Source organism: Acipenser ruthenus, chromosome 2 (assembly GCF_902713425.1).
Source record: "Acipenser ruthenus chromosome 2, fAciRut3.2 maternal haplotype, whole genome shotgun sequence".
Lineage (NCBI taxonomy): Eukaryota > Metazoa > Chordata > Actinopteri > Acipenseriformes > Acipenseridae > Acipenser > Acipenser ruthenus.
The window spans coordinates 35,611,055-35,634,215 of record NC_081190.1 but is presented as its reverse complement, the minus strand read 5'-3'; the positions used below and the strand labels follow the sequence as shown (position 1 = coordinate 35,634,215).

General features: G+C 39.5%; 1 protein-coding gene across 1 annotated transcript in view; it reads right to left on the bottom strand.

Moving 5' to 3' along the window:
• LOC131699122 (mitogen-activated protein kinase 4-like) overlaps positions 1–23,161 on the bottom strand; it is a 54,811-nt gene that overhangs the window by 19,757 nt on the left and 11,893 nt on the right. The window contains exons 2-3 of the mRNA XM_058995037.1: positions 22,093–23,161; positions 4,382–4,526 (exon numbers count right to left, since the gene is read on the bottom strand). The exon at positions 22,093–23,161 is cut by the window's right edge and continues 46 nt beyond it. Coding sequence (XP_058851020.1) covers positions 4,382–4,526; positions 22,093–22,644 — 697 coding nt within the window. The 5' untranslated portion in view covers positions 22,645–23,161. The remainder of the gene's footprint in view (positions 1–4,381; positions 4,527–22,092) is intronic.

Sequence of the window (23,161 nt, the reverse complement as noted above, 5' to 3'; positions counted from 1 at the left end):
ATGTCAGCAGACCTAAGCATAGGTTATTCAATCCACAGATGTCTAGTTTGTTTCTCTCGCTCAACATTATATCAGTAGCAGGCCTTTTTACCAGTTTTCCAACCCTATCCTGGGAGATTTGTCTTGAACTTCCTAATTCCCCTATCTGGTTATCATTTGACTTACTCCTATTAGCTAATGGGATTAATGATTGCCAATTGAGATGACACGAAACTTAATGGAATATGTGATGACTTTCTTCCAGAATGAACGGAAAACATGTCAGTTAAAAGTACAGGAATGAAAAACTGATATGAATTACTATATTACAACTATGACAACAACCTACCTAGAGCATAGATAAGACCTGTATGATGCAACACTGCAACAACTTGTATAAAACTGTATCTTTTTCTGCTGTAAAGGCCTGGAAGCCTTAAAGTTGCCTGCAACTTCTAGTTGTATATGTAACACTTTAAATATGAAATTATAAATCATTACTTATGTTTCGGTATGAACCAAAAGACAATAATTTCTAAACATTTATTTTAAATTTAGCTATTCCCTTTTTTTTTTAAAGAGCACCAACAGTGTAGAAATGCATGAATAAACCAACAAATAAATAAAAGCTCCTAATAAAGAAATAAGCGATCTTTCCAATGAAAGCAAGTTCACATCTTAGCAATGGCTGTATGGTCAGCTTGGAGAGTGTAATTAGGTGGTAACACAATGTAGCACAGAAGAGCTAGATGGTGCTGCCAACACCATGGAGACAAACTGCTACTGTCATAGGGGTTACCCCAGGCCAGGGAGACAGAGAGACAAAGACAAAGAAGGAGAAACTGCTTTTAACAATGCCACTGCTGATGTCACCCTGCGAGTGATGCCAACTTAGGAGAAAAAACACACACAACCCCAGCATCTATTATCTCTCTGTCAGCGGATTTCAAAAACAGTTGCCTGGCTCCAAAGTCCACATGGCAGAGGAAACCAATGCAAACCGGCATAAACATGCTCACAGCCTGACACAGGAAATCACAGCATGCAGCTCGCCCTGCATGCAAAACCCTGCCATTGATTCCCTGCTTAAATATTAAAAGCGGCACTGAAGGTAAAAGCGAGTCTTTTAAAATATACATTATTCATTTAATTGGCAGACAGATACACACAGATATTACAAACATTACTGATTAACACTAAATGGTGGTTTTTTTAAGAGCCACTGTACGAACAAGACAGACACTTAATTGGAACTATAGTTTTTGTGAACAAGAACAAAGCATTCCCGGCGGAAGCGCTATGTCATATTATATTGAATGATTTGTAATAATAAAAATAATATAGAAAAATATCTGTGTCATTGATATGTTCAGAGGTTAAAGATAATGCGGCAGTGAAAACTTAATTTCTTCTGGACACCACCTGTAATGGAACTTTATTGACAGAATCATAGAATACAGCTCGTGAAAGAGTCTGTAAGTTCCTTCCTACAAGTTTTATAATTACAGTGTTTGTTTTAAACTATCCTCTCTCAGTTTAAATAATAAAAAAATAAACAGGACAACTATGCAATATTTGTACCACATCTATTGTGCCCCCATTGCTGTGTTTTCTCCCTACATTTTTTGTAAGAGCATACACATTTTTTTTTTACTCCTGTGAGTTTTGCATGTAAGTTTGCACTATAAATGTTACATCCTTTCAAAATATGGTTGAAACATTTTAACATCACTGACATCACTTTAAAAGCAGTTTTCCTAATTAGTTGCATAACCATTTTCAGTGCTTCCTTAATGACTTGGAAGGTAAATCACTAAGTAACACTCTCTTCTATATTGCTCCACAAAAAAAAAACAACCCAAAAAACAATGATTGCTGTACTGTACTGTGTCCCATTCGGGCATTTGTTTCAGTAAAACTGCAAGTCAAGTGTTCTAATTAGTCTATAGGACACTGTGACAAGATTGAAAGGAGTCCCTGTTGTAATTCGCCCTCCCGACCACCAGCAGCGCTGTGTAGGGCTGACTGTGATTGGGTCAGGTGGCTAAACTCTGACCAGACCGAAAGTTGCGGGTCAGGCAGCCATCTTGGCCCAAGGCGGAACCATGCGGTCGTCGAGTACCATCATTGCAATCAGCTGTGCTGTGCTCGTCGATTGGCTGACGTGGGGCAGCACGCTGATTGCAGGGGCTGGACTCGGCGTATTTAGGCAGCATGATTTTGCCATTCGGTCTCCCTGTCCTGAACTGAAAACACGTGCTGTGCTTTGTTGTTTTGCTTTTACAAACCTGCTGTAATTCACAGAATCCTGAAACTTTGGAAAACCCTGGTGGATTACCGCGGTAAAAAACCCAGGACTAGTCTTTATTCCTCGGAAGGGAGCCAAAAGGCGGTGAGAGGAAACCCACTGCAGCAGCACGGAGAAACCCAGTGCTTCCTTTGTTGTTGTTTTTTGTAACTGTAATGTTTTTATACTTTTTATTTGAAACCTGAGTTTATCATTGCTGGTATTCCAGGTAGTTTTCTTGTTTGTTTTCTGCAATACTGGACAGTTTATTTTCGTTGTGTGTTAAAATAAAATCTTGCCCAGATACCATTGTTGGTACAGGGCTCCAGGACTAAACGTCACTTCCGGCTCCTGTGTGGTGTCATTTCTGGTCCTTTCCTAAGCTCCGCCCACTACTCTCCCACAGACACATATGCACCTTTCTATAGTACATGGACACGTCTGTTGTGTAAAAACAGTTTTTATAAGTCTTCTGACTGCGCCTCCAATTTTTGCAATACTCCTGTTGCCCAAAGGAACAGACAGTGTGTTGCATCATGACAGCGTGTCAGCCTGGTTCTGCAACATTATGTGTTTAAAGACTGACCCAGATATATCAGAAGACAAAATGTACATGCATAATTACAGATCAGAGTTTAGTTACACCCCTGCAGTTTCCTATCGTGTTTAATATTTATAAATCATAAGAACTCTCTCAACTGATCACAATGATTCCAATCAGTATTTTAAAATCAGAAAATGATTTACAAAAAACATATGATCTCCATATAGGCTTCAGTTAAAATAACATGTCACTGTAACTGTTAATGTATATTTAATACTAAAGTAAATGACATTGTCATTTTCAGCTCATCATGCTTATGATTAGCATTTACATGTTTTGTTTTTTTACACTGCTTCTTCATTTTTTGATTCACAACGCTTACGCTGGGTATACTGCAGCGAACTAAGGAATTGAACTGTTTTTTCAAACCATATTTTTCTAGAATTTACCGAACTGCTCCATTAATAATTATAAGAAAACAAAGAAAATGAGTATGTGTTATGTGCCCCACTTTAAAATATCACCTTCAGAAGGCATGTCTATACAAGGTTAGCTGTCACAGAAAAATACATCAGCTTTGTACAAGTCGATGGCTGGGTATAAAAGTGTCATGGATGTTGCTTTGAGAAAGATCCTGTGAACTTGGTGTTTCTGGTAGTGCTTGTGTTAGACTAGCTGCCTATTGTTGCCTCTCCACTGGCTTTACATTTGCTCGATATGAAATTACTTTGCCATATCCCACAGGCCTGACCATGACAGATAGGGGAAGCCGTCTTCCACATGAATGCATGTAAGATATTGTATTTACAATCACGGTACATTTGGTGTAAACACATTAGGTGTGAAATTATTTTCACTGAGGGAAATGCAATTTTCAGTGAAGGGCACTTGAATAGAAAGAAATGATTTGCAGACTAAAAAAGTTTTTTAATAACCTCCTACTCTCTCTTCTAAAGCATCTATAGTAATATGGATCCTATTCCATTCCCCCCCCCAAACAAACATATTTAAATGGTTATGGACTGTTTTGAATTTCTTGCTGTTTATGTCCACTGTTACATATTTTGCCACATCTATTCTGCCTTGTTTTTAAATCATACATGTTTAAAGATGACACGCGTTAAAAGTGTATTTGCTGGCGTTTCTAAAGCAATTCCATCCTTTAATGTGCCTTTTAAACTGCCCTCCGTATGTCCCTAATCTATATGGAGTTCAGGTTTTCATATGTATTTTGGGAGGTATACAACCTTTTCATTTATGGATCAAGCCCTCCAAAGGACATCTGTGGTTTCAGTTTGTCTGTGAGACATGTTGCTGAAGCATAGGGAGGGATATCAATTCTAAAATACAGCTAACATTATCAAAATGACTGTAAGCTCCTGTAAAAATGCAAGTTCAAAAATCGTACTAAAGAATAACTGCATTGCGGTTATTCACATTTATATTAAAATGTACGGCAACGGGACAGACAACCTACATATACCCAAATTTATAAAACTTGTGCTAAAGAATGTCCTTAGCAAGTTCCATCACAACTGGTAGTAGGAACAACACAACTATAACAAGCTTACCAGCAAACAGCATCCTCCCTGTTAACATCTCTGCCAAGATACAACTAGTCGCCCACATGTCAATGGCTTTGGTGTAATTGTTGGGTGAAAGGAGAAGTCGTGGAGATCGGTACCATTTAGTCACAAGTCCTTCAGACAGATAGCCCTGGAAGACAGGAAGAAAACCATGTATGTTATCTTCAGCTGGCACTGTTTTATACCATCTGTGCATTTTCAAATGTACTATAGCATTTCTTCCAACTCATTATACCCAACAGCCTTTAATTAAAATGATTCAAGGGGAAGTTATATGGATTGCAGTGACTTCAGCTACCACTTTTTCACTTTTATTTTTTGTATTTCACCATAGGAAAACATATTTGCATCTCATTTATGGAAGACTGCAACAGTGACATTCAGCAACAAAATATAATAATAAAGCTCTCCTTTCAATGTATAAACGTGTATGCAAAAAGGAAAACAGCTGCCAAATGGAGGTAAGCAGGAAAAAAGGCATTGATTCTTTTTCAAGAGTGAACTGAAGACATACAGAACACTTCCCTGGGGGAAGAAATATATGTGGTATGCAAACAGTTACATCCCCTCATGCACCAGATTTTCCAACCAGAATAAAAGGTTAAATTGCTAATCCTACTGTACGTCCTAAGTAAGCTTTTGCATACAAATAAATGTTGATAAATATATTATGCACAGGTAATCGACATGTATTTTTGTTTTAGCTAATTTAGAAGAATCATAGAAAGTTTAGACTTACGGATATTCCTCCCTGAGGTAAAACTGCAGAAGATATTTAATATGTATATGCTAATGTATTCTTATTGTTATGAAAAGAAGCTATACAATATAAACCTGAGTCATCTAAGTACAGCCTTGTTTGGTCAAAACATGACACGAATTTTCAGCATTTGTAGCGTTGATTTAATACCACTCATATTGCTTGATAACTTATTTGCTAAAAATCATACAAGAGAACGAAAACCATGTCAAAAAACACTGACTACCTCACCATGCAAATTCTTCTATTGTTTGTTTGGTTAACACTAAAACAAAAAATACCACTAGATGTAAACTTTGATATGCTTTAGCACTTGATCTTCCTTCTTTTGGGGCTCTTTCTGTGGAATTTCCTTTAGAAAAGCTTTAACTTTAGGGAGCATCTACCATAGGATAATGACAGCTCTACTTGGAACCTGACTGGACAATCAGTGAGGTTTTTAAAATAAATCTAAAACTTATATTGATGATCTACCGATACATTTGGTAGACAGCTGATCATAAATATCACAGCCAGGGCTAAAGCTGTACAGCTGTCTCAGGCTTGTAATTAAAACATGACAAGATTACAGCCTGTTCTAAATAATGGACAGAAAGTAGTCAACTGAATGTGACTGCTGAAGAAACGCAGAGCGATGTTGGAAGGGAACTGTTTTTAATTGCTGCATGAAATATTGAGTTGAGTTTTATAACTCTTTTTGAGAGCAGTCTTATACTTTACTGCTTAATTTTTGAACCAATGACATTAAGAAAGTCTGTCAGCTTTGCATTAACTGACTTGTCAAAGCATGTTATTGGCTGAAAGCGTATCGGTGAATAAGGGAAGCAACGGATTGGTTATTGACAGTAAAGAAGCCAGTGAAGGGGTGAGGACAATTTCACCATCCAAGTGAAATGGCTTCGCTCTTTCTTTCATTCCACTCTCCGCTCCGCTCACATTGTATTAAAATGATAAACTAGCCCTTTTTCTCCCACTGTGTTGCCGATTACAGATGAAAATATGTAATGTACATTCACAAAGGAATACTATTTAATCATCCTTATTATAGTCCTTAATTTTTATTTTTAAAAAATCACCAGCTATGCTCCACAGACAGATGGACACACTGATGATGTTGCTCACATTTTTATATGGCACAAATGCAGCTCCACAATTGGTAGAATATATATTTTTCCCTCCATAATTAATTATGAAGTGCAACACCAGTCACACTGAATATAAAAGGAAAAAATAACTTGCAATTCCCAAGTCTGCAAACATAAAAGTGCCTAATTCTGGTTTGAAACTGGAAAAAGAGTGGTTACCATGCACAGGCATGATGAAAAATACTTTTGTGCAAACTCCATGGCCAAACATGTATTTAAGAAAAATAAAACCGTGCTCAGTTCTTCTCAGTGTTGTGAAAGAGCGGGCCGGAAATGTCTGCTCCGTGCTCCGCTCCCCTGCTCCATATACAATTGGATTGCTCTGCTCATACTCTCTGGTCCTTTTCAGAGTATGCTACAAGCAACTGAAATGCTGTCTGGATCTTAAGCTGATAAGGTAGAAAATTCAATCTATTGAAATGACAGGTCTGTGTATTGCCGCTGCAACACGAGCGAGGTGGGACACGCAGCATTGACAAACCAGTCGCGATTCTTCTGCCTTTTTATTATAAATAAAAAAGGAGTACCAATACACAGACCTGCCATGCACGATGGGAGTGTGAATCTTTACTGAAAATTGAGGTAAGCCCCAATGCCTTTTATGTCTGCAAGTCGTGGCAGTGCCAAAGGCATATAACTTGAACCCACAAGTTTCAATGACTGGCAGGATAACAAATGAGAAAAAAACATTGAGAAAGATTTAATTTTTTTTGTTATATCATGTATTAATCCCCTACTCTTCTGCACACATAATTTTACACTGTTAATACATGGTTAATTATATGTTAACATGCTGTATTGTAGCAAATGTTCTGCATTAAATAGCCTATTAAAATAAATGTAAGGCCCGCCAAAGATTTTTTGTGTTTTTTGTGATCCGCTGCTTCCTCAAAGTTGCCCACCCCTGATCTAGAGACTGCTCAAATCAAGTTCATACTCTTAATAATGGGATGGCACTTACACTACAGAACTCACACTTAACCGAAAGATAAACTCATTTTCATGTCTTGGACGATTATTATTTCCATTACACGAGAGTAGATGTTAAAACTTCATGCTGATTTGAACTCGGCTCTCGCCAAGATAAGCACCAACTAAGACGTAGCTTTACAGTAAACTAATGTGATCCATATGTGTCTCCATCCATTTACGTTTCCTTCCATATGATGATGTAGATATCCTTCTGTCTGGTGTTAATGGCTGAAGTGTAATGCTGGCTCCAGGGATCAGCTTATTTTGCCTCCCTGGCGCATCAGCACACACAACGGCTGCGATGCTGGCTCCGGGGATCAACCAAAGTGCGGCCTCCCCAGCGCATCAGCATGACAACCGTCTGGATTGAGCTAAGTAGGGTACATCTCTGGGGTTTTCAAGTGGGCACCTTCCATCCTCAGTGTTTCGTCGACTAGCCCACGACACCTCAAGAGGGCTCGACGGTGATTCTGGCATCCCAGCATCACCCCCCTCCGTCCCCCACTCAACTCAGCCCAGCTTACTTACCTGTCCCCAGCCAGAATCTTTCCGTCTCAACCACAGCCAGTTGCTGCTCCTCTCTGCTGCTTCAGATAAGTTCTTCACTGTGCGACGCAACTCTTGGCCACTGAATCCGACGTCTCTGAGAAACAGGGTTGTAGAGTGTGCCACAAATCCTCGACAACCCACTTCCACTGGGTAAACCCGAACTCTCCATCCTCGCTGTTCCGCTTCAGTGGCTAGTTGAGCATACCGCAGTTTCTTCCTCTCATACGCCTCATCTACAGCATCCTCCCATGGCACTGTTAACTCTACCAGGTGAACAAGGCGTGCTGATCCAGACCACAAGACAATATCTGGTCGAAGGTTAGTGGTGGCAATCTCAGGTGGAAAAATAAGCCGTTGACCAACATCTGCCAGCATTTTCCAGTCTCTAGCAGCTTCCAGTTGTCCTGGGCGAGGATTGGTGTTAACACCTTTTCTTGGTGGTTGCTCTCCTGGGCGGAGGAATGTTGTCTTTTGTGTGTAATGTTTTGATGGAACAGGTGACAACTTATTGGTCATGTTACGCTTGTCTTCCAATGCTAAGGCCAAACATCGCAGCACCTGGTCATGGCGCCAAGTAAACCGTCCTTGGCTAAGAGCCACCTTACATCCTGTCAAAATGTGCCTTAATGTTGCAGGTGATGAACACAAAGGACATGAGGGATCCTCTCCTACCCACTGTCAAACATGGTGGTGGCAGCATCATGGTTTGGGCCTGCTTTTCTTCAGCAGGGACAGGGAAGATGGTTAAAATTGATGGGAAGATGGATGGAGCCAAATACAGGACCATTCTGGAAGAAAACCTGATGGAGTCTGCAAAAGACCTGAGACTGGGACGGAGATTTGTCTTCCAACAAGACAATGATCCAAAACATAAAGCAAAATCTACAATGGAATGGTTCACAAATAAACATATCCAGGTGTTAGAATGGCCAAGTCAAAGTCCAGACCTGAATCCAATCGAGAATCTGTGGAAAGAACTGAAAACTGCTGTTCACAAATGCTCTCCATCCAACCTCACTGAGCTCGAGCTGTTTTGCAAGGAGGAATGGGCAAAAATTTCAGTCTCTCGATGTGCAAAACTGATAGAGACATACCCCAAGCGACTTACAGCTGTAATCGCAGCAAAAGGTGGCGCTACAAAGTATTAACTTAAGGGGGCTGAATAATTTTGCACGCCCAATTTTTCAGTTTTTTATTTGTTAAAAAAGTTTGAAATATCCAATAAATTTCGTTCCACTTCATGATTGTGTCCCACTTGTTGTTGATTCTTCACAAAAAATTACAGTTTCATATCTTTACGTTTGAAGCCTGAAATGTGGCAAAAGGTCGCAAAGTTCAAGGGGGCCGAATACTTTCGCAAGGCACTGTATCTCTCCAGCTCAACCTTAGATGCTTTTAGTGTGCCATTCTTCTCACTGGTGAATAACTTCTTTACAAATTTGAATGGGTCTTTATAAAAGTTAGCTCTCGCACGCTCCTTCTTTTTGTAGCGTTTCCGTAGGCGCTCAGCTCTGCGCAATGTTGCAAGCTTATCTTTTATGACCCTTTGTAAGAGATTGAGTCCCTCCTTCTGACTTTGTTCTGCTCTTCTCCATTGGTTCCTCAGCTGTCTCCTTTCTCTAACTAAGCGTTCAATCTCCTGCTGCCGTCTAGACTTTCCAGGAATAGTTTGTACTTTTTCCTTCCTTTTTTCAACTCCAAACCTCTCACTTCCATATGCGTAGATGATGTCCCCAAATTTATCCAGCTTCTTTTCAACTGTTCCACTTAATCTTTCCAATGCAACGCAGAGATCTGTGTTTACTGTGTCCCATGCAGTTTTCTCACAAGCTCTTGGCCATTTAACTCCAGGCTTGTGCCCGTTGAGGTTCTTTTCTCTCTTATGCTGGTTTGTCTGACCGGGTTCACAAGGATCATTAGGTTCATCACTAACTGTGTCCATGCAAGTCCTCCTCACATCTATGACAGGGGTGCTGATATCCTGCGAACTGTGGTTTGCTTCCTGTCGCTGGATTTCATTCGACTGACTTGACTGACTTCGTAAGAAGTACTGATCAATGCGAGGCCCTTGTCCCTTCTCTCTCAAGCATTTCATTCTCCCTTGATGAATCTTCAAACCCCTGACCGTTGTCACCTTGCTCCAGCCGCAGACACAAACCTGGAGTTCCATGTCTTTGTTAACTGCAGATCTTGAACTAGTCTTTTGTGAAGTACTCTCCATACTCATATCCGTTTCCGTTCCTAAGTCGTTAACCGTGTTGTCCAACGTTGAGTCATCTTCCGCCCCCGCTCTCGCAGACTCTAGGGGTATTTTTCTCTTTAATTTCTTAGAAGCCTTGGGCGGGTGTCTCCAGCATCCTGTAAACACAGAGCTGGATACTGCCGACAAGGGTAGCTAACCCTTACCAGCCCCAATGGGGTCTCTTTCCTCCTGTCAGCTGTCTCTCCAGGCTGTCACAAGGTCTTTCCCTTGTTGCCAGCTGCACTATTCACAGCAGTCACTGGACGTATGCAGATCTTCATGATTTCCATTACACGAGAGTAGATGTTAAAACTTCATGCTGATTTGAACTCGGCTCTCGCCAAGATAAGCACCAACTAAGACGTAGCTTTACAGTAAACTAATGTGATCCATATGTGTCTCCATCCATTTACGTTTCCTTCCATATGATGATGTAGATATCCTTCTGTCTGGTGTTAATGGCTGAAGTGTAATGCTGGCTCCAGGGATCAGCTTATTTTGCCTCCCTGGCGCATCAGCACACACAACGGCTGCGATGCTGGCTCCGGGGATCAACCAAAGTGCGGCCTCCCCAGCGCATCAGCATGACAACCGTCTGGATTGAGCTAAGTAGGGTACATCTCTGGGGTTTTCAAGTGGGCACCTTCCATCCTCAGTGTTTCGTCGACTAGCCCACGACACCTCAAGAGGGCTCGACGGTGATTCTGGCATCCCAGCATCACCCCCCTCCGTCCCCCACTCAACTCAGCCCAGCTTACTTACCTGTCCCCAGCCAGAATCTTTCCGTCTCAACCACAGCCAGTTGCTGCTCCTCTCTGCTGCTTCAGATAAGTTCTTCACTGTGCGACGCAACTCTTGGCCACTGAATCCGACGTCTCTGAGAAACAGGGTTGTAGAGTGTGCCACAAATCCTCGACAACCCACTTCCACTGGGTAAACCCGAACTCTCCATCCTCGCTGTTCCGCTTCAGTGGCTAGTTGAGCATACCGCAGTTTCTTCCTCTCATACGCCTCATCTACAGCATCCTCCCATGGCACTGTTAACTCTACCAGGTGAACAAGGCGTGCTGATCCAGACCACAAGACAATATCTGGTCGAAGGTTAGTGGTGGCAATCTCAGGTGGAAAAATAAGCCGTTGACCAACATCTGCCAGCATTTTCCAGTCTCTAGCAGCTTCCAGTTGTCCTGGGTGAGGATTGGTTTTAACACCTTTTCTTGGTGGTTGCTCTCCTGGGCGGAGGAATGTTGTCTTTTGTGTGTAATGTTTTGATGGAACAGGTGACAACTTATTGGTCATGTTACGCTTGTCTTCCAATGCTAAGGCCAAACATCGCAGCACCTGGTCATGGCGCCAAGTAAACCGTCCTTGGCTAAGAGCCACCTTACATCCTGTCAAAATGTGCCTTAATGTTGCAGGTGATGAACACAAAGGACATGAGGGATCCTCTCCTACCCAGAGGTTTAGGTTCTGTGGTGATGGGAGAACATCATATGTTGACCTGATCAGGAAACTGATCCTGCTCTGTTCCATTGACCATAGGTCTTGCCAGCCAATCTTGCGTTGTTCCACACTCTCCCATCTCATCCATTCTCCCTGCTTGGCCTGGGAAATGGCCTTTATACACCTCATCCTCTCCTCCTGCTTTTGCACCTCGTTGACTACCAGCTTCCTCCTTTGAGCTGGGGCTGCCTTGTGCCATGTAGGAGGAGTTGAACTGAAACCAAGACCCCCTCTTCCATGCTGAACTTGCCCCATGATATCACCAATTCGAAGGGCAGCCTTTGCATCTTCCACAGCTTTCTTTGCCGCCCACTTTCTTCCAGTTTTCAACACAGGTGCTGCCTCCCTTACGCATTTATCGCGTGACTCTACTAATGTAATTTCCAGTCTGACCTTGGCGCACTTAAACTCCTCGGTTAGAGCAGAGACTGGTAGCTGCAGTATTCCTTTACCATAAAGTCCCACTCTGCTGAGGCAGCGTGGAACTCCCAACCATTTCCTGATGTATGAACTGATTAAAGCTTCCAGCTTCTCTACTGTTGTCAAAGAAACCTCGTACACAGTCAGTGGCCACAGCAACCTCGGCAGTAGACCAAACTGAAAGCACCAGAGTTTTAGTTTACCTGGTAGAGCGCAGCTGTCTATGCTCTTCAACCCTTCCACTGCTTGTTGTCTAACTTCTCCCACACGAACTGTGTCCTTTAGATCCCTGTCGTACCATCTCCCAAGACTCTTCACTGGCTTCTCAGATACTGTTGGTATTGCCTCACCATTAATGAAGAATGTTTTATCTACTACTTTGCCTTTAATTATAGAGATGCTCCTTGATTTAGTGGGCTTGAATTGCATTCGTGCCCATTCAATGTTATTGGTTAATTTGCCCAATAATCGATTAGTGCAGGCTACTGTTGTAGTCATGGTTGTCATGTCATCCATGTATGCTCGAATTGGAAAATGTAATTAAAAATGTATTACGGGAAATCAGATTTTCTCTGAATGTGAGATAAAACTTTCTAAAAATCATTTTCACCTCAAACTGAATTCTGCATTTTCACACAGAGCTTGACAGTCCCTGATGACAGTCTTAGTCTTGCTGCGATTTTAAAAGGTTGATAAAGGCGACCTTACAGCTCTTGGCTAAACAAAATCGGCTGATTAGATCATCTGAGAAAACACTTTAGAAAGAAAGCTCTGTGCTTCAACATATCTAATCCCCTACCACTTCATGGACGTGGGAAGGAGCCAAGAAGGTTTTTAAATTCTGAGCAAGATCAGGGACTGCAACTGCTGCTGCTCCCATTTCCTTTGAAGACGGAGCTTTGGAACTGAGTGACTTATACTACTGTCTCCATGGCGATAATTTTCTAAACAGCCAGGAAACCCAAAACCAAACTAAATACAACATAAACTAAATAAATGCAAGAATAATGACTATACTATTTACATGTTTCAATAAATGAACTGTGGTTCAAATAACAGTTAATAAACCAAACATATGAGAAAACCAGACGATCAAAAGATTTTCTGTCTTATAGGACGGAATCACCCAGTGTGTGGTTAGCAACCAACACAGATACTTGTGTCTGCTCTCAACAGGAGATTCCTGACAGTTCATATACACCTTCCTTCTACTGCACACACATTCTCAAATGTTTACTCCAAATTGTTAGTATTCCATTTTGTCGGATAGGAAAAAACACCAATTACAATTCTTAAATGTTTCATTACTTGCTGCTGTAGTGCAAACCTTGACTAATGCGTCACCCTCCTGCCTGATTTCTTATTCTCCAGCTTCTCACCTTTTTCACAATCTCGGTTTCTTCTCATCACCACATCATTTCACACATCAGTTCTGCTGGAGTTGCCTCTCAACATTCGAAAATGTAATCTGTTATTCTTGTATAAAATAACAATATGCCTAATATGATTAAAAAAACCAGGAATGCTGTATTTTGTACATACGAAGGTATTTTCACAAATACTCCAATAAAACGTGATGTATCTAACACACAGTACATACATGGTTTCCAAGATATAATCTTCAAAAGCTTAACCCAGTGGTTTTCAACCGGGGGTACTCGTACCCCTGGGGGCATTTCTAAGGATCATAATGATTCTTTAACTGTATTATATATTATCTCTAAACCACTGACCATACATATTTCAGCTCAAAGGTTAGAGTCTGACTCTAGTTTCAAAATGATCATTCACCTGTACACATGCGTGATTTCCATTGAGCGGGTTTCCACTTTGATATTAGGCGTGGATATTAACAGCAATAACGGCCGCTTGAATGTTTTTGGTGTTTGATAGAGTGCATCCAGATTATCCCGTGTATCGTTTCCAGAGTAAAAAATGGACAAATTTCTTACTTGCAAAAGAAAAACGAAAGAAGAAAACACAAGTGTCAGAAAGAGCAAAGCGACAAAGTTATTCTGTTTTTATGCTTATCATTGTTAGTTATTATAGTTTTATCTTGTTAAGTTAATGTTTTTGATATTGTAAACAATAAATTGCACACGTAATCATGCAGAGATGGGAAGTCAATTGTAAGGTGATAAACATTTACAGTGCAGACTATTTTGGTTTATAATAATTTTGCCCAATAGAAAGCGAATACGTGGGTTTTCAAAGAGATTCCCAGATACTGTCTTCTGATTCTATGCATCCAAAGACTTGTAATTAAAAGTTTTAAGAATTACTGTTTGGTATTCTATCCTAAACCAGCAGTTTGCCAGGCCCAAACTGTTGTGACATAAATTATAGATTTAATAAACGATGGGGAAAATAATGTGTTAATCAGATTATTCTGCATTTTATTGCAGCTGTGGTACCATTCAGTAGAGCTAAAATTGTAAAGAGGTACTTGAGCTGAAACCTCCAGACAGGAGGGGTACAGTTTCAAAAAAAGGCTGAAAACTACTGTTTTAATCAATCAGAAGTACTTAGTATAATAACTTGTTACAAACGTTTCATTATATCTGGGAAGAAGATTCTACTAAAGCAGGTATAATATAACAAATCAGAGACCTGCATTCACACACATGTAAGTCACCATGATCTAGATTCTGATCAAGAACATGTGACTTCACTATACCACATTTAATTGCAATTCAATTAACGTTTCTAAAGGTATAACAAAAGTACAGTACTGGTCACCTATTAAAGTTAGAGTGAAAATCGATATTCCCCTAAAAGCACATTCCTGTTTTCCACCACTTGATTTAGCAGCTTTTAGGCCTAAATGCCTTTCACAAAAAAGCTCTCAGCCAAATCATACTGTCAAAGTAACAGCACATTGGCTTCAACGAAATCCTAGTAAATTATCTATCATCCCTTCCACTCTAATATATACACAGTTTAGCTCAATGGGCCTGATGAAATTGTTGCCGTTATTTATGCTTTTGCTTTCTCAGTTCTACAGTTTCAGGAGTCTTGCAAAATGCTGGCATGCAGATTTTTTGTTTCTTCCTGTCACTTTTGCATTCATAAATTAGGAAAGCCAGCCCCAATGAATATTCATGCTGAGAAGAAATATGTATATACTGCTAATATTTAGAATGCGGTTTCAAACACTCTCTAAGGCAAATCCTATTGTGAACACGGCCTTATATAGAATTATACTAAACATGTCATTGTAATCTGCAAGGAAATCGCAACTGGGAATATATTATGACTTTAAACTGGGGCCACTTTATAAAAAAAAAAATTTAAACAATTGCCTTAAAAAAAAAAAAAAGTCTGGTGCCTAGTTTGTATATGTACAGTTTTGTAAACTGCTTTAAAACTGCTTTGATACATATACATATATATGTTCTAAAACTTCATTTATATCTGCAGTTACACACTTCACAATTTCAGTTTAATTCAAACAGCTGAAGACAATTAAAACATTGACATTGTTAGTTCACTACTATTATACACTTTAAACACACAAATTGAAGCATGGGATTGTTCGACTACTATTTAACACTGGCCAATTTGCTGTGCGTAATAAAGAAGCCACATCAAGTAAACCTCTAGTCTCCAAGAAACCAGTCGTGCTAAACTAAAGAAACATATACTACAATTCTACTGTGATATTGACTGTGACTGTGGTGGTTTCCAATTAAGATTTTTTTTTTCACCCACAGACTCTCTTAAGCCAGGGCCAGCCATTTGAGAACTATTGTTCAGTCTTCGCCCTTCACTTCTCTGCATTGAAGATACGGTGTCTGGCCACGGAGAAAATGTCTGAAAGTAGGAAACAATCAATGGGATGTGTGACATGATCTCATACGGACGAGGATGAGATGTCTACATTTCACAATGGTTTATCCATCACCAGCTTCAACAATGATAAGCCGGCTGGAGGCGCAATAGAGTATGTGCATGCTGGGAAGTCAATCATTATGCATTACCTTTAGGCTGAAACAAAGACAATGGGTTCAGCTGGATGAGCATTTACAAGGTGCACAGGCTCATACGTGAAGCAGACAGCAGCCTTTTTTTACTGCTCTGGCTGTTGCTGCCAGAGGAAGGAGATGGGTCATGTACAGCATCTAAAAACTAGGTGGTTCTGTTACCAAGGTGTGTCAAATAAGGATATTCTTGTGTTGTAAAGACACTTAGTGGAAGTTAAAAGACCTTAGACATAGTGTACAAACATCCATCCCATATCATGAGAAGCCAACATAAAACACACAAGTCCACTCAGGGTGAACTAGTAATATGTAATATAATAATAGTAATATGTTCAAATATGTTCACTTTAAAGTCTGTTTCAAATCTCTTTTCAAAACGTCTGCTCTAGTGCACTGATATTGTAAGGATTATTGCCCACATTGTCCAAACTGATAGCACAGCAGTAATGATTCATGATGTGTTACGGAACAGAAAAGCCAGCGCACTTCTTATGTTTATTTATTTTTTTCTGTGTTTTGCATTTTTGTGTTTTTGTGTTCTTGTTAATTCCAAACTGGTTTAAGCTGGTTGGCTTGTTTTCACAGTATGATTAAAGTCTATGTATAAATTAAGTCTCTCTAATAGCTTGATGAAGTGCTGGTGACACTGTATGGGTAATATGGCACAGGCCTACAGAAACTGCTTCATACATTTTAGTGCTGCTCTGAAAATTATAGGATTCTAACAAACCACAACTGTAATATAAAGCCCATACTTCATAGAAGAGGTGGGGTTTCAGTGCAGTTCACAAACTCCAGATTCTCTCTCCACTGTCGTGAGAATGTGACACAGCATGCACATATATATCATTGTGCAACCAAAACATTGTGCGACTCTTACCTTGTTAGTTTGAAACGCAGACATCCTCCTCTTTGCCATCGACAAAATCGCTCAAAGATAATGTAAACGAGGCCACAACCTGATATGCCGACTACTGGCACTGGTGCCGACTGAAAAACCGTGTCCTTAGTTTTTCATTAACAATTTTTTTTTAAAGTACATGTTAATGTTACAAAACAGGAGTTAATTAAGGACTAGTTATCAGAAATACAACTCAAAGGGTCATTATAATGTCTAAATTGGAGTTCTACAATAACATGCTATGTCCCATTACTATTATTATTATTATTATTATTATTATTAATATTATTATTATAATTATTATTGTTCTTTCTAATAACAGATGGGTTTACGCAATCAACAGGCAGCACTGGGATCGTCTCAGGCTCAATCTCATGGGATTCATTATTGATTGCTGATTGGCACTGACTGAGATTTCTTTAAATTAAAAGAAAAGTGGGATGTACAGTATTATCCAGAGAGACAACTAAACTGCCTCTGAATTCTAGCTGTACAATACAACTTAACCATGTATGAGAGCTGAAACAATCAATAACACAGTGCTACAGTCCCCACGGGACTATGTTCCTCTTTCAAACACGTTTATTGGAATCATATCCTGTTAAGATACATAGTGTTGCATAATCGACCATTGCTGTCTTAATTCACTTTACAAGAATAACCTGGAAAAGCTGCTATCTAAATGGCTTCATTTTAGATTCATTTTAAATAATGAATCAACTAACCCCAGAAATAACTTGTTTTAATTATTCATGTAGGAAATGTATCTAGAAATACAGGGCTCTTAACAAGAACAGTTCTCATGCACTGTTATGGTGCAGCACATTCTCTCACAACACAACAATAATGGCATGTATTATTATGGGCCCTATTGTTTTTATTGTTTTGAGTTTTTATCAATTAAATAAAGTTTCATATTTAGGAACATTTTTTTATATGTCATAAAAAACCTTATTTAAATCACCCATGAGTTAAAGCTTTGTGAAGGCCACAAGCATTATGTTCCTGATAGAATGTATTAGTAGCAAGCAGGGGTGAAATTCTCAACAGAAAAGTGCAGATACTCCTAAGCGCAGTCGGGTGTAAACATTACAAAAAATTAGACAATTTGAGTGCCAATGAATAAATACTTCTGAAATGTATAGCTATCGATATACAATACATTTAAAACTATAAAATAAGCCTTAAAAAATAACTGCTAAAATGTAACCAGTTCAACATAAACAAAACAGCTGAAAATACTGAAAGCTTTGTACCCTTTGCAGGTAGCACTCAGTCGTACTGTAATATAACACTTATGTTAAACCTTAAATGATATCAAGATGTGCCACTATGCAGTAACTGCTGTAGAGAGGGAGTTTTGTTTCAAGATATCCTAAAAAAGGGGTGATGATACAAAAAGGTCTAAGTCAAACAAACCACAGTAGGGGCTGAAATACCCCTCAAATTTTAGGCACTAGTAAAATTATTATTATTATTATTATTTATTTCTTAGCAGACGCCCTTATCCAGGGCGCCTTACAATTGTTAGCAGATATCACATTATTTTTACATACAATGACCCATTTATACAGTTGGGTTTTTACTGGAGCAATCTAGGTAAAGTACCTTGCTCAAGGGTACAGCAGCAGTGTCCTCACCAGGGATTGAACCCACAACCCTCTGGTCAAGAGTCCAGAGCCCTAACCACTACTCCACACTGCTAGCTGGAACTTTTTCTTTACGAGTGTAAAATATTTGTTTTAATTACGAGCAGCTGTTAAACAACAACAATAATTACTATTGTTGAACTTAATGATTTAAAATATATATATATATTTTGTATATTGATTATGGCCATAGACCTCTGTTATTTCTTTTTTTTTCTTTTACTTAATACTTATCCCAGAAAGATATATCCTGTGTGCTTCTCTGTTGTTTTTCTGTATAGATTAATTACTATGAATTATTCCAGAAAAAAATAGCTTTTGAAGAAAATGCTTCTCAAAGCTGAACAAGAGGAAATATGATGGAATTATGTCAGTGTTACACATACTGTACATTTGGTTGGAGAAGTGAAATACAGACTGGCCGTAATCAATATACAAAAAATATATATATATATATTTTAAATCATTAAGTTCAACAATAGTAATTATTGTTGTTGTTTAACAGCTGCTCGTAATTAAAACAAATATTTTACACTCGTAAAGAAAAAGTTCCAGCTAGACTTTTATCATATATTTAATTACTATAACTGGCATTTATTTCTCTCGCGGAATGGTCAATCAACTTCTGAATCATTAACCAACTGGATTTATGAAGAGTTTAATTTAACACGACAAAACTTTACATAGCTAGTGTGGACACAAGCATGACTTTAATTTTTATCTTTATGGGAGTAACATTCAAAAACTCAGTAACTTTGTTTTTTTATTCATCATGTACATTAAGAGAATAATTATGTATTATTTTTCTCTGTAGAGCAGTTCCCAGAATTCATTGATACACATACTTTACTTTGAAATGGATTTTATTTCACAATTTTACAAATTCCGTCATATTCATTGTTTTGAAGGTTTAAATAACTTCTCATGTTTTTGCTGCCAAAGAACTAAGGTAAATCAGTCATTCATTGCCATTGGTTTATTTTGAGATTATTTTAATGATTGTTTAGTTTTTCTGTGACGTGACCGCTAACGAACCGCTAGTGGACTGAGTAGAGCCCCGGTCACACCTGGAACGATAACGATAACGATCATTGTAAACAATAACGATAGCTATCGTTTTGATCGCTTTCAGAGCGATTTTTTCCTGCTACAACGATAACAATAAATTTTCCTGGCCAATCAGGCTGCATTAAATGTGACATCATCACCTACCTGGTGTTATTTTATATATTATTTTAAACACGATAAACAGTAAATACAGGCATTGCAATGATTTACTACAGAGAAGACTGCCCTCCACTGTTCCACCACAGAACATCATGCCACAAAACTGTTTTTTTAATTATGTGTTATAAATTATTTGATAAACATATATAATGGGGCTCCTGAGTGGCGCATCCAGTAAAGGCGCTCCTCGCAGGATGTGCCCTATAGCCTGGAGATCGCAGGTTCGAATCCAGGCTATGTCACAGCTGACCGTGACCGAGAGTTCCTAGGGGGCGGCGCACAATTGGCTGAGCGCTGCCCGGGTAGGGAGGGCTTAGGTCGGCAGGGGAATCCACGGCTCACCGCGCATTAGCGACCCCTGTGGCCGATAGGGCGCCTGTGGCTCTGCAGCGGAGCCGCCAGATCTGTGTTGTCCTCCGGCACTATAGGTCTGGTGGCATTGCTGTGGATCTGCAGTGCGAAAAATGACGGCTTGGAAGGAGCACGTTTCGGAGGACGCGTGTTCCAGCCTCCGTTTCCCGAGTCGGCGGGGGGGTTGCGAGCGGTGAGCCGGGGATACAGATAATAATTGGGCATGCTAAATTGGGGTGAAAACCGGGGTAAAAATAATTGGCGACGACTAAATTTAATAAAAAAAAACAAAACAAGACAAAAAAAAAAACATATATAATTATAGTACAAGCACAAAGTATGATCCTATATGCTCCATTAAGACATGTCAGTCTGCATATTGTAGTTGCATTATTTTTGCTTTAAATAATACTAATAATAATACTACTAGTACTACTACTACTACTAATAATAATAATAATAATAATAATAATAATAATTAGTATAAATATATACATAATTTATGGAGTATCGTCTATCATCATATTAAGTAAGGTGTAATCAACGACACATACCATGTTCTTATTTTATGTTTTACTTTAATGGGAAGTGGTTGTAACCAAGTCGACCGTGCATACTTCCTTGAGGCAATACCCACAGCGTAATTTTCAGCACCTGACTATACCAACGAGCATGTGGAATTCCCCTAACTCCTCCCTGCTCTTCAGTATTCTGTGTACCCCCCACACTCGTCTTCTCTGTCTCCTACGCCTTTTGTTGATCTAATACAACAGGAGTATTTCTTAATGTTCCTCATCATTGTCCCTCATCTTGCTGGAAATAAAAGTGGACGTGTACTAAAAAGTTGATTGGCATTTGCTGTACAAAACATCGGAGCCCTTTTTCATTCTGGTGCGACCGCTCCATAAACGATTTACGGTTATCATTATCGTTATCGTTCCAGGTGTGACCGGGGCTTTAGAGTGGATGGAATGCAAGCAAATTGGATAAAAAGCAGATAAAGTAAGTCCCAGTACCCAGTACAATCCCCGTGCTGAGTAGCGGCAGAATTTCACCCCTGGTAGCAACTATACTTATAATTTTGCAGAGAGTGTAGATCTCACACTCAGATGGTGTAAACAGATTAAATATGTTAATATCACATTTTTGTCTAAGAAAATAGTATAACAGAAACACTATTACAGAAAAGGTGATTCAAACTATAACAATATTTCAAGGTGGGAGAAGATACTGCCCCCTACAGGTAAAACTACCTTTAGGAAACAGAAACAAACTTGACAGCAACCTAACCTAAAGTATAATGTGCAGAAGATTAAACCATGGAGAAATGTAAGAAAACAGTCACCAGTCACCACGGAATTGTATTTTAGTGTAAAACAAAAAATGATTGTGAGGCACTGCAGCTTTACAAGGTCTAGTCCCTCGAATTGCTGTCGGACTTCAAGGGCCACATCAAGCATTATTTAATGTTTCTACTTGTACAACAATGCATACATTTATTTATGTTGCTACAGTATCATGGAAGCCAAACACCCGTACTGGTCAGTTCAAAGACATGTTTCAGAGACATATTTGAAATATCTGTGATACAGAGCTACTGTATGTGGGGCTATAAAGAACCGAAATTAAAACTCTAAGCGTGGAGGTCTGTTACTCAAGATCATTAATGAAAATCTATGGCAAAAATGGAAGACAGTAAAAATGCAAAACAGTAAAAACTTGGCCAGGGTGTAAACATGGAAACAACAGAAACACAACTTAAAGAGCCAAATCAACATTGGACAAATTATAACGCTACGTTTTTGCTCATTAAACCTAATCTCTCCCATAAAATTGCCCTGAAGAAACTGAAAAAAATGGCAGCTTCTACCGTGGAGATCATAACATGGTTTAAATCGTTTATGAAATGCATACTGATGTGTCATAAAATCCTTTCATGATGTGTTTTAATGATGAATAAATTCATTACAAATTCAGAAGCGTCAGCTACTTACTTTATGTGAGTAGTGGGGGTCCACAATCCTGGCCAGGCCAAAGTCTCCAATCTTAAGCACCAGGTCCTCTGTGTTGATGAAGATGTTGGCCGGCTTGAGGTCCCTGTGCAGCACGTTGGCGGAGTGGATGAACTTGAGCCCCCGGAGTAGCTGGTACATGAAGAGCTTGGCATGCTCTTCAGACAGGGGCCCTTGCTCCAGCAGGTGGGCCAGGTCTGTCTCCATGTGCTCCTGGACGATGTAGACGGTGGTCAGCTCACAGAAATCCTGGGAGAGGGCATGCCCCTGGGGGCCCAGCACCTCAAACACCTTCACCACGTTGTCGTGCTCCAGCCGCCGGATGATCTTAATCTCTCGCAGGGTGTGCTTGACACTCAGGGTGTCTGTGATGACAATCTTTTTTACTGCCACCTTGCGGTGGCTCTGGTTGTCCACGGCGGACAGGACCAGCCCGTTGGCGCCATATCCCAGGGGCTTCAACTCAACAAAACGATCGCCCAGATCAAAGCCATGGATGCTTGTCATGTAGTCACGCTTTGCTGCCATTTTCATTAGATCAAGAGCATATTGTTTTTGCCCTTATTTTATTTTATTTATTAAATTAATAATTATAAATAAATAAATAGATACATGAATACATTAATTAATAAATACATAGAAGATCGCTAAAAGGTTATCTTTTGAAAATGAAAAAATGTTAACAGAAATGTCACCTTATATTAAAAGATTCTTTAAAAATGTGAATAAATAATGCCTGAAATATTAGATGAACACTGTTGAATGCTCATTGTCATTCAATGACATCATATTCCAGTGCCTGCAGTTCTGGCCATGGCTCCCTAAAGTTATATTCCTCTCAAATTTCCAGGAGCTCATTCTGTGTTTCAAAGGCATAGAGCTCTGGATCCTAAGGGATTGCAGGGCTCTTGTCTGCCCCTGATTCCTAAAAGAGATCTAAGGTTCTGATACAGTTTCACAGTGTTGCTTCCAGACACACGTCTCCTGTTGTGCCCTGCCAACAACTCTGATCTTTACAGCTCATTGAGATTTTTATTGGTGTTTGTTCTGC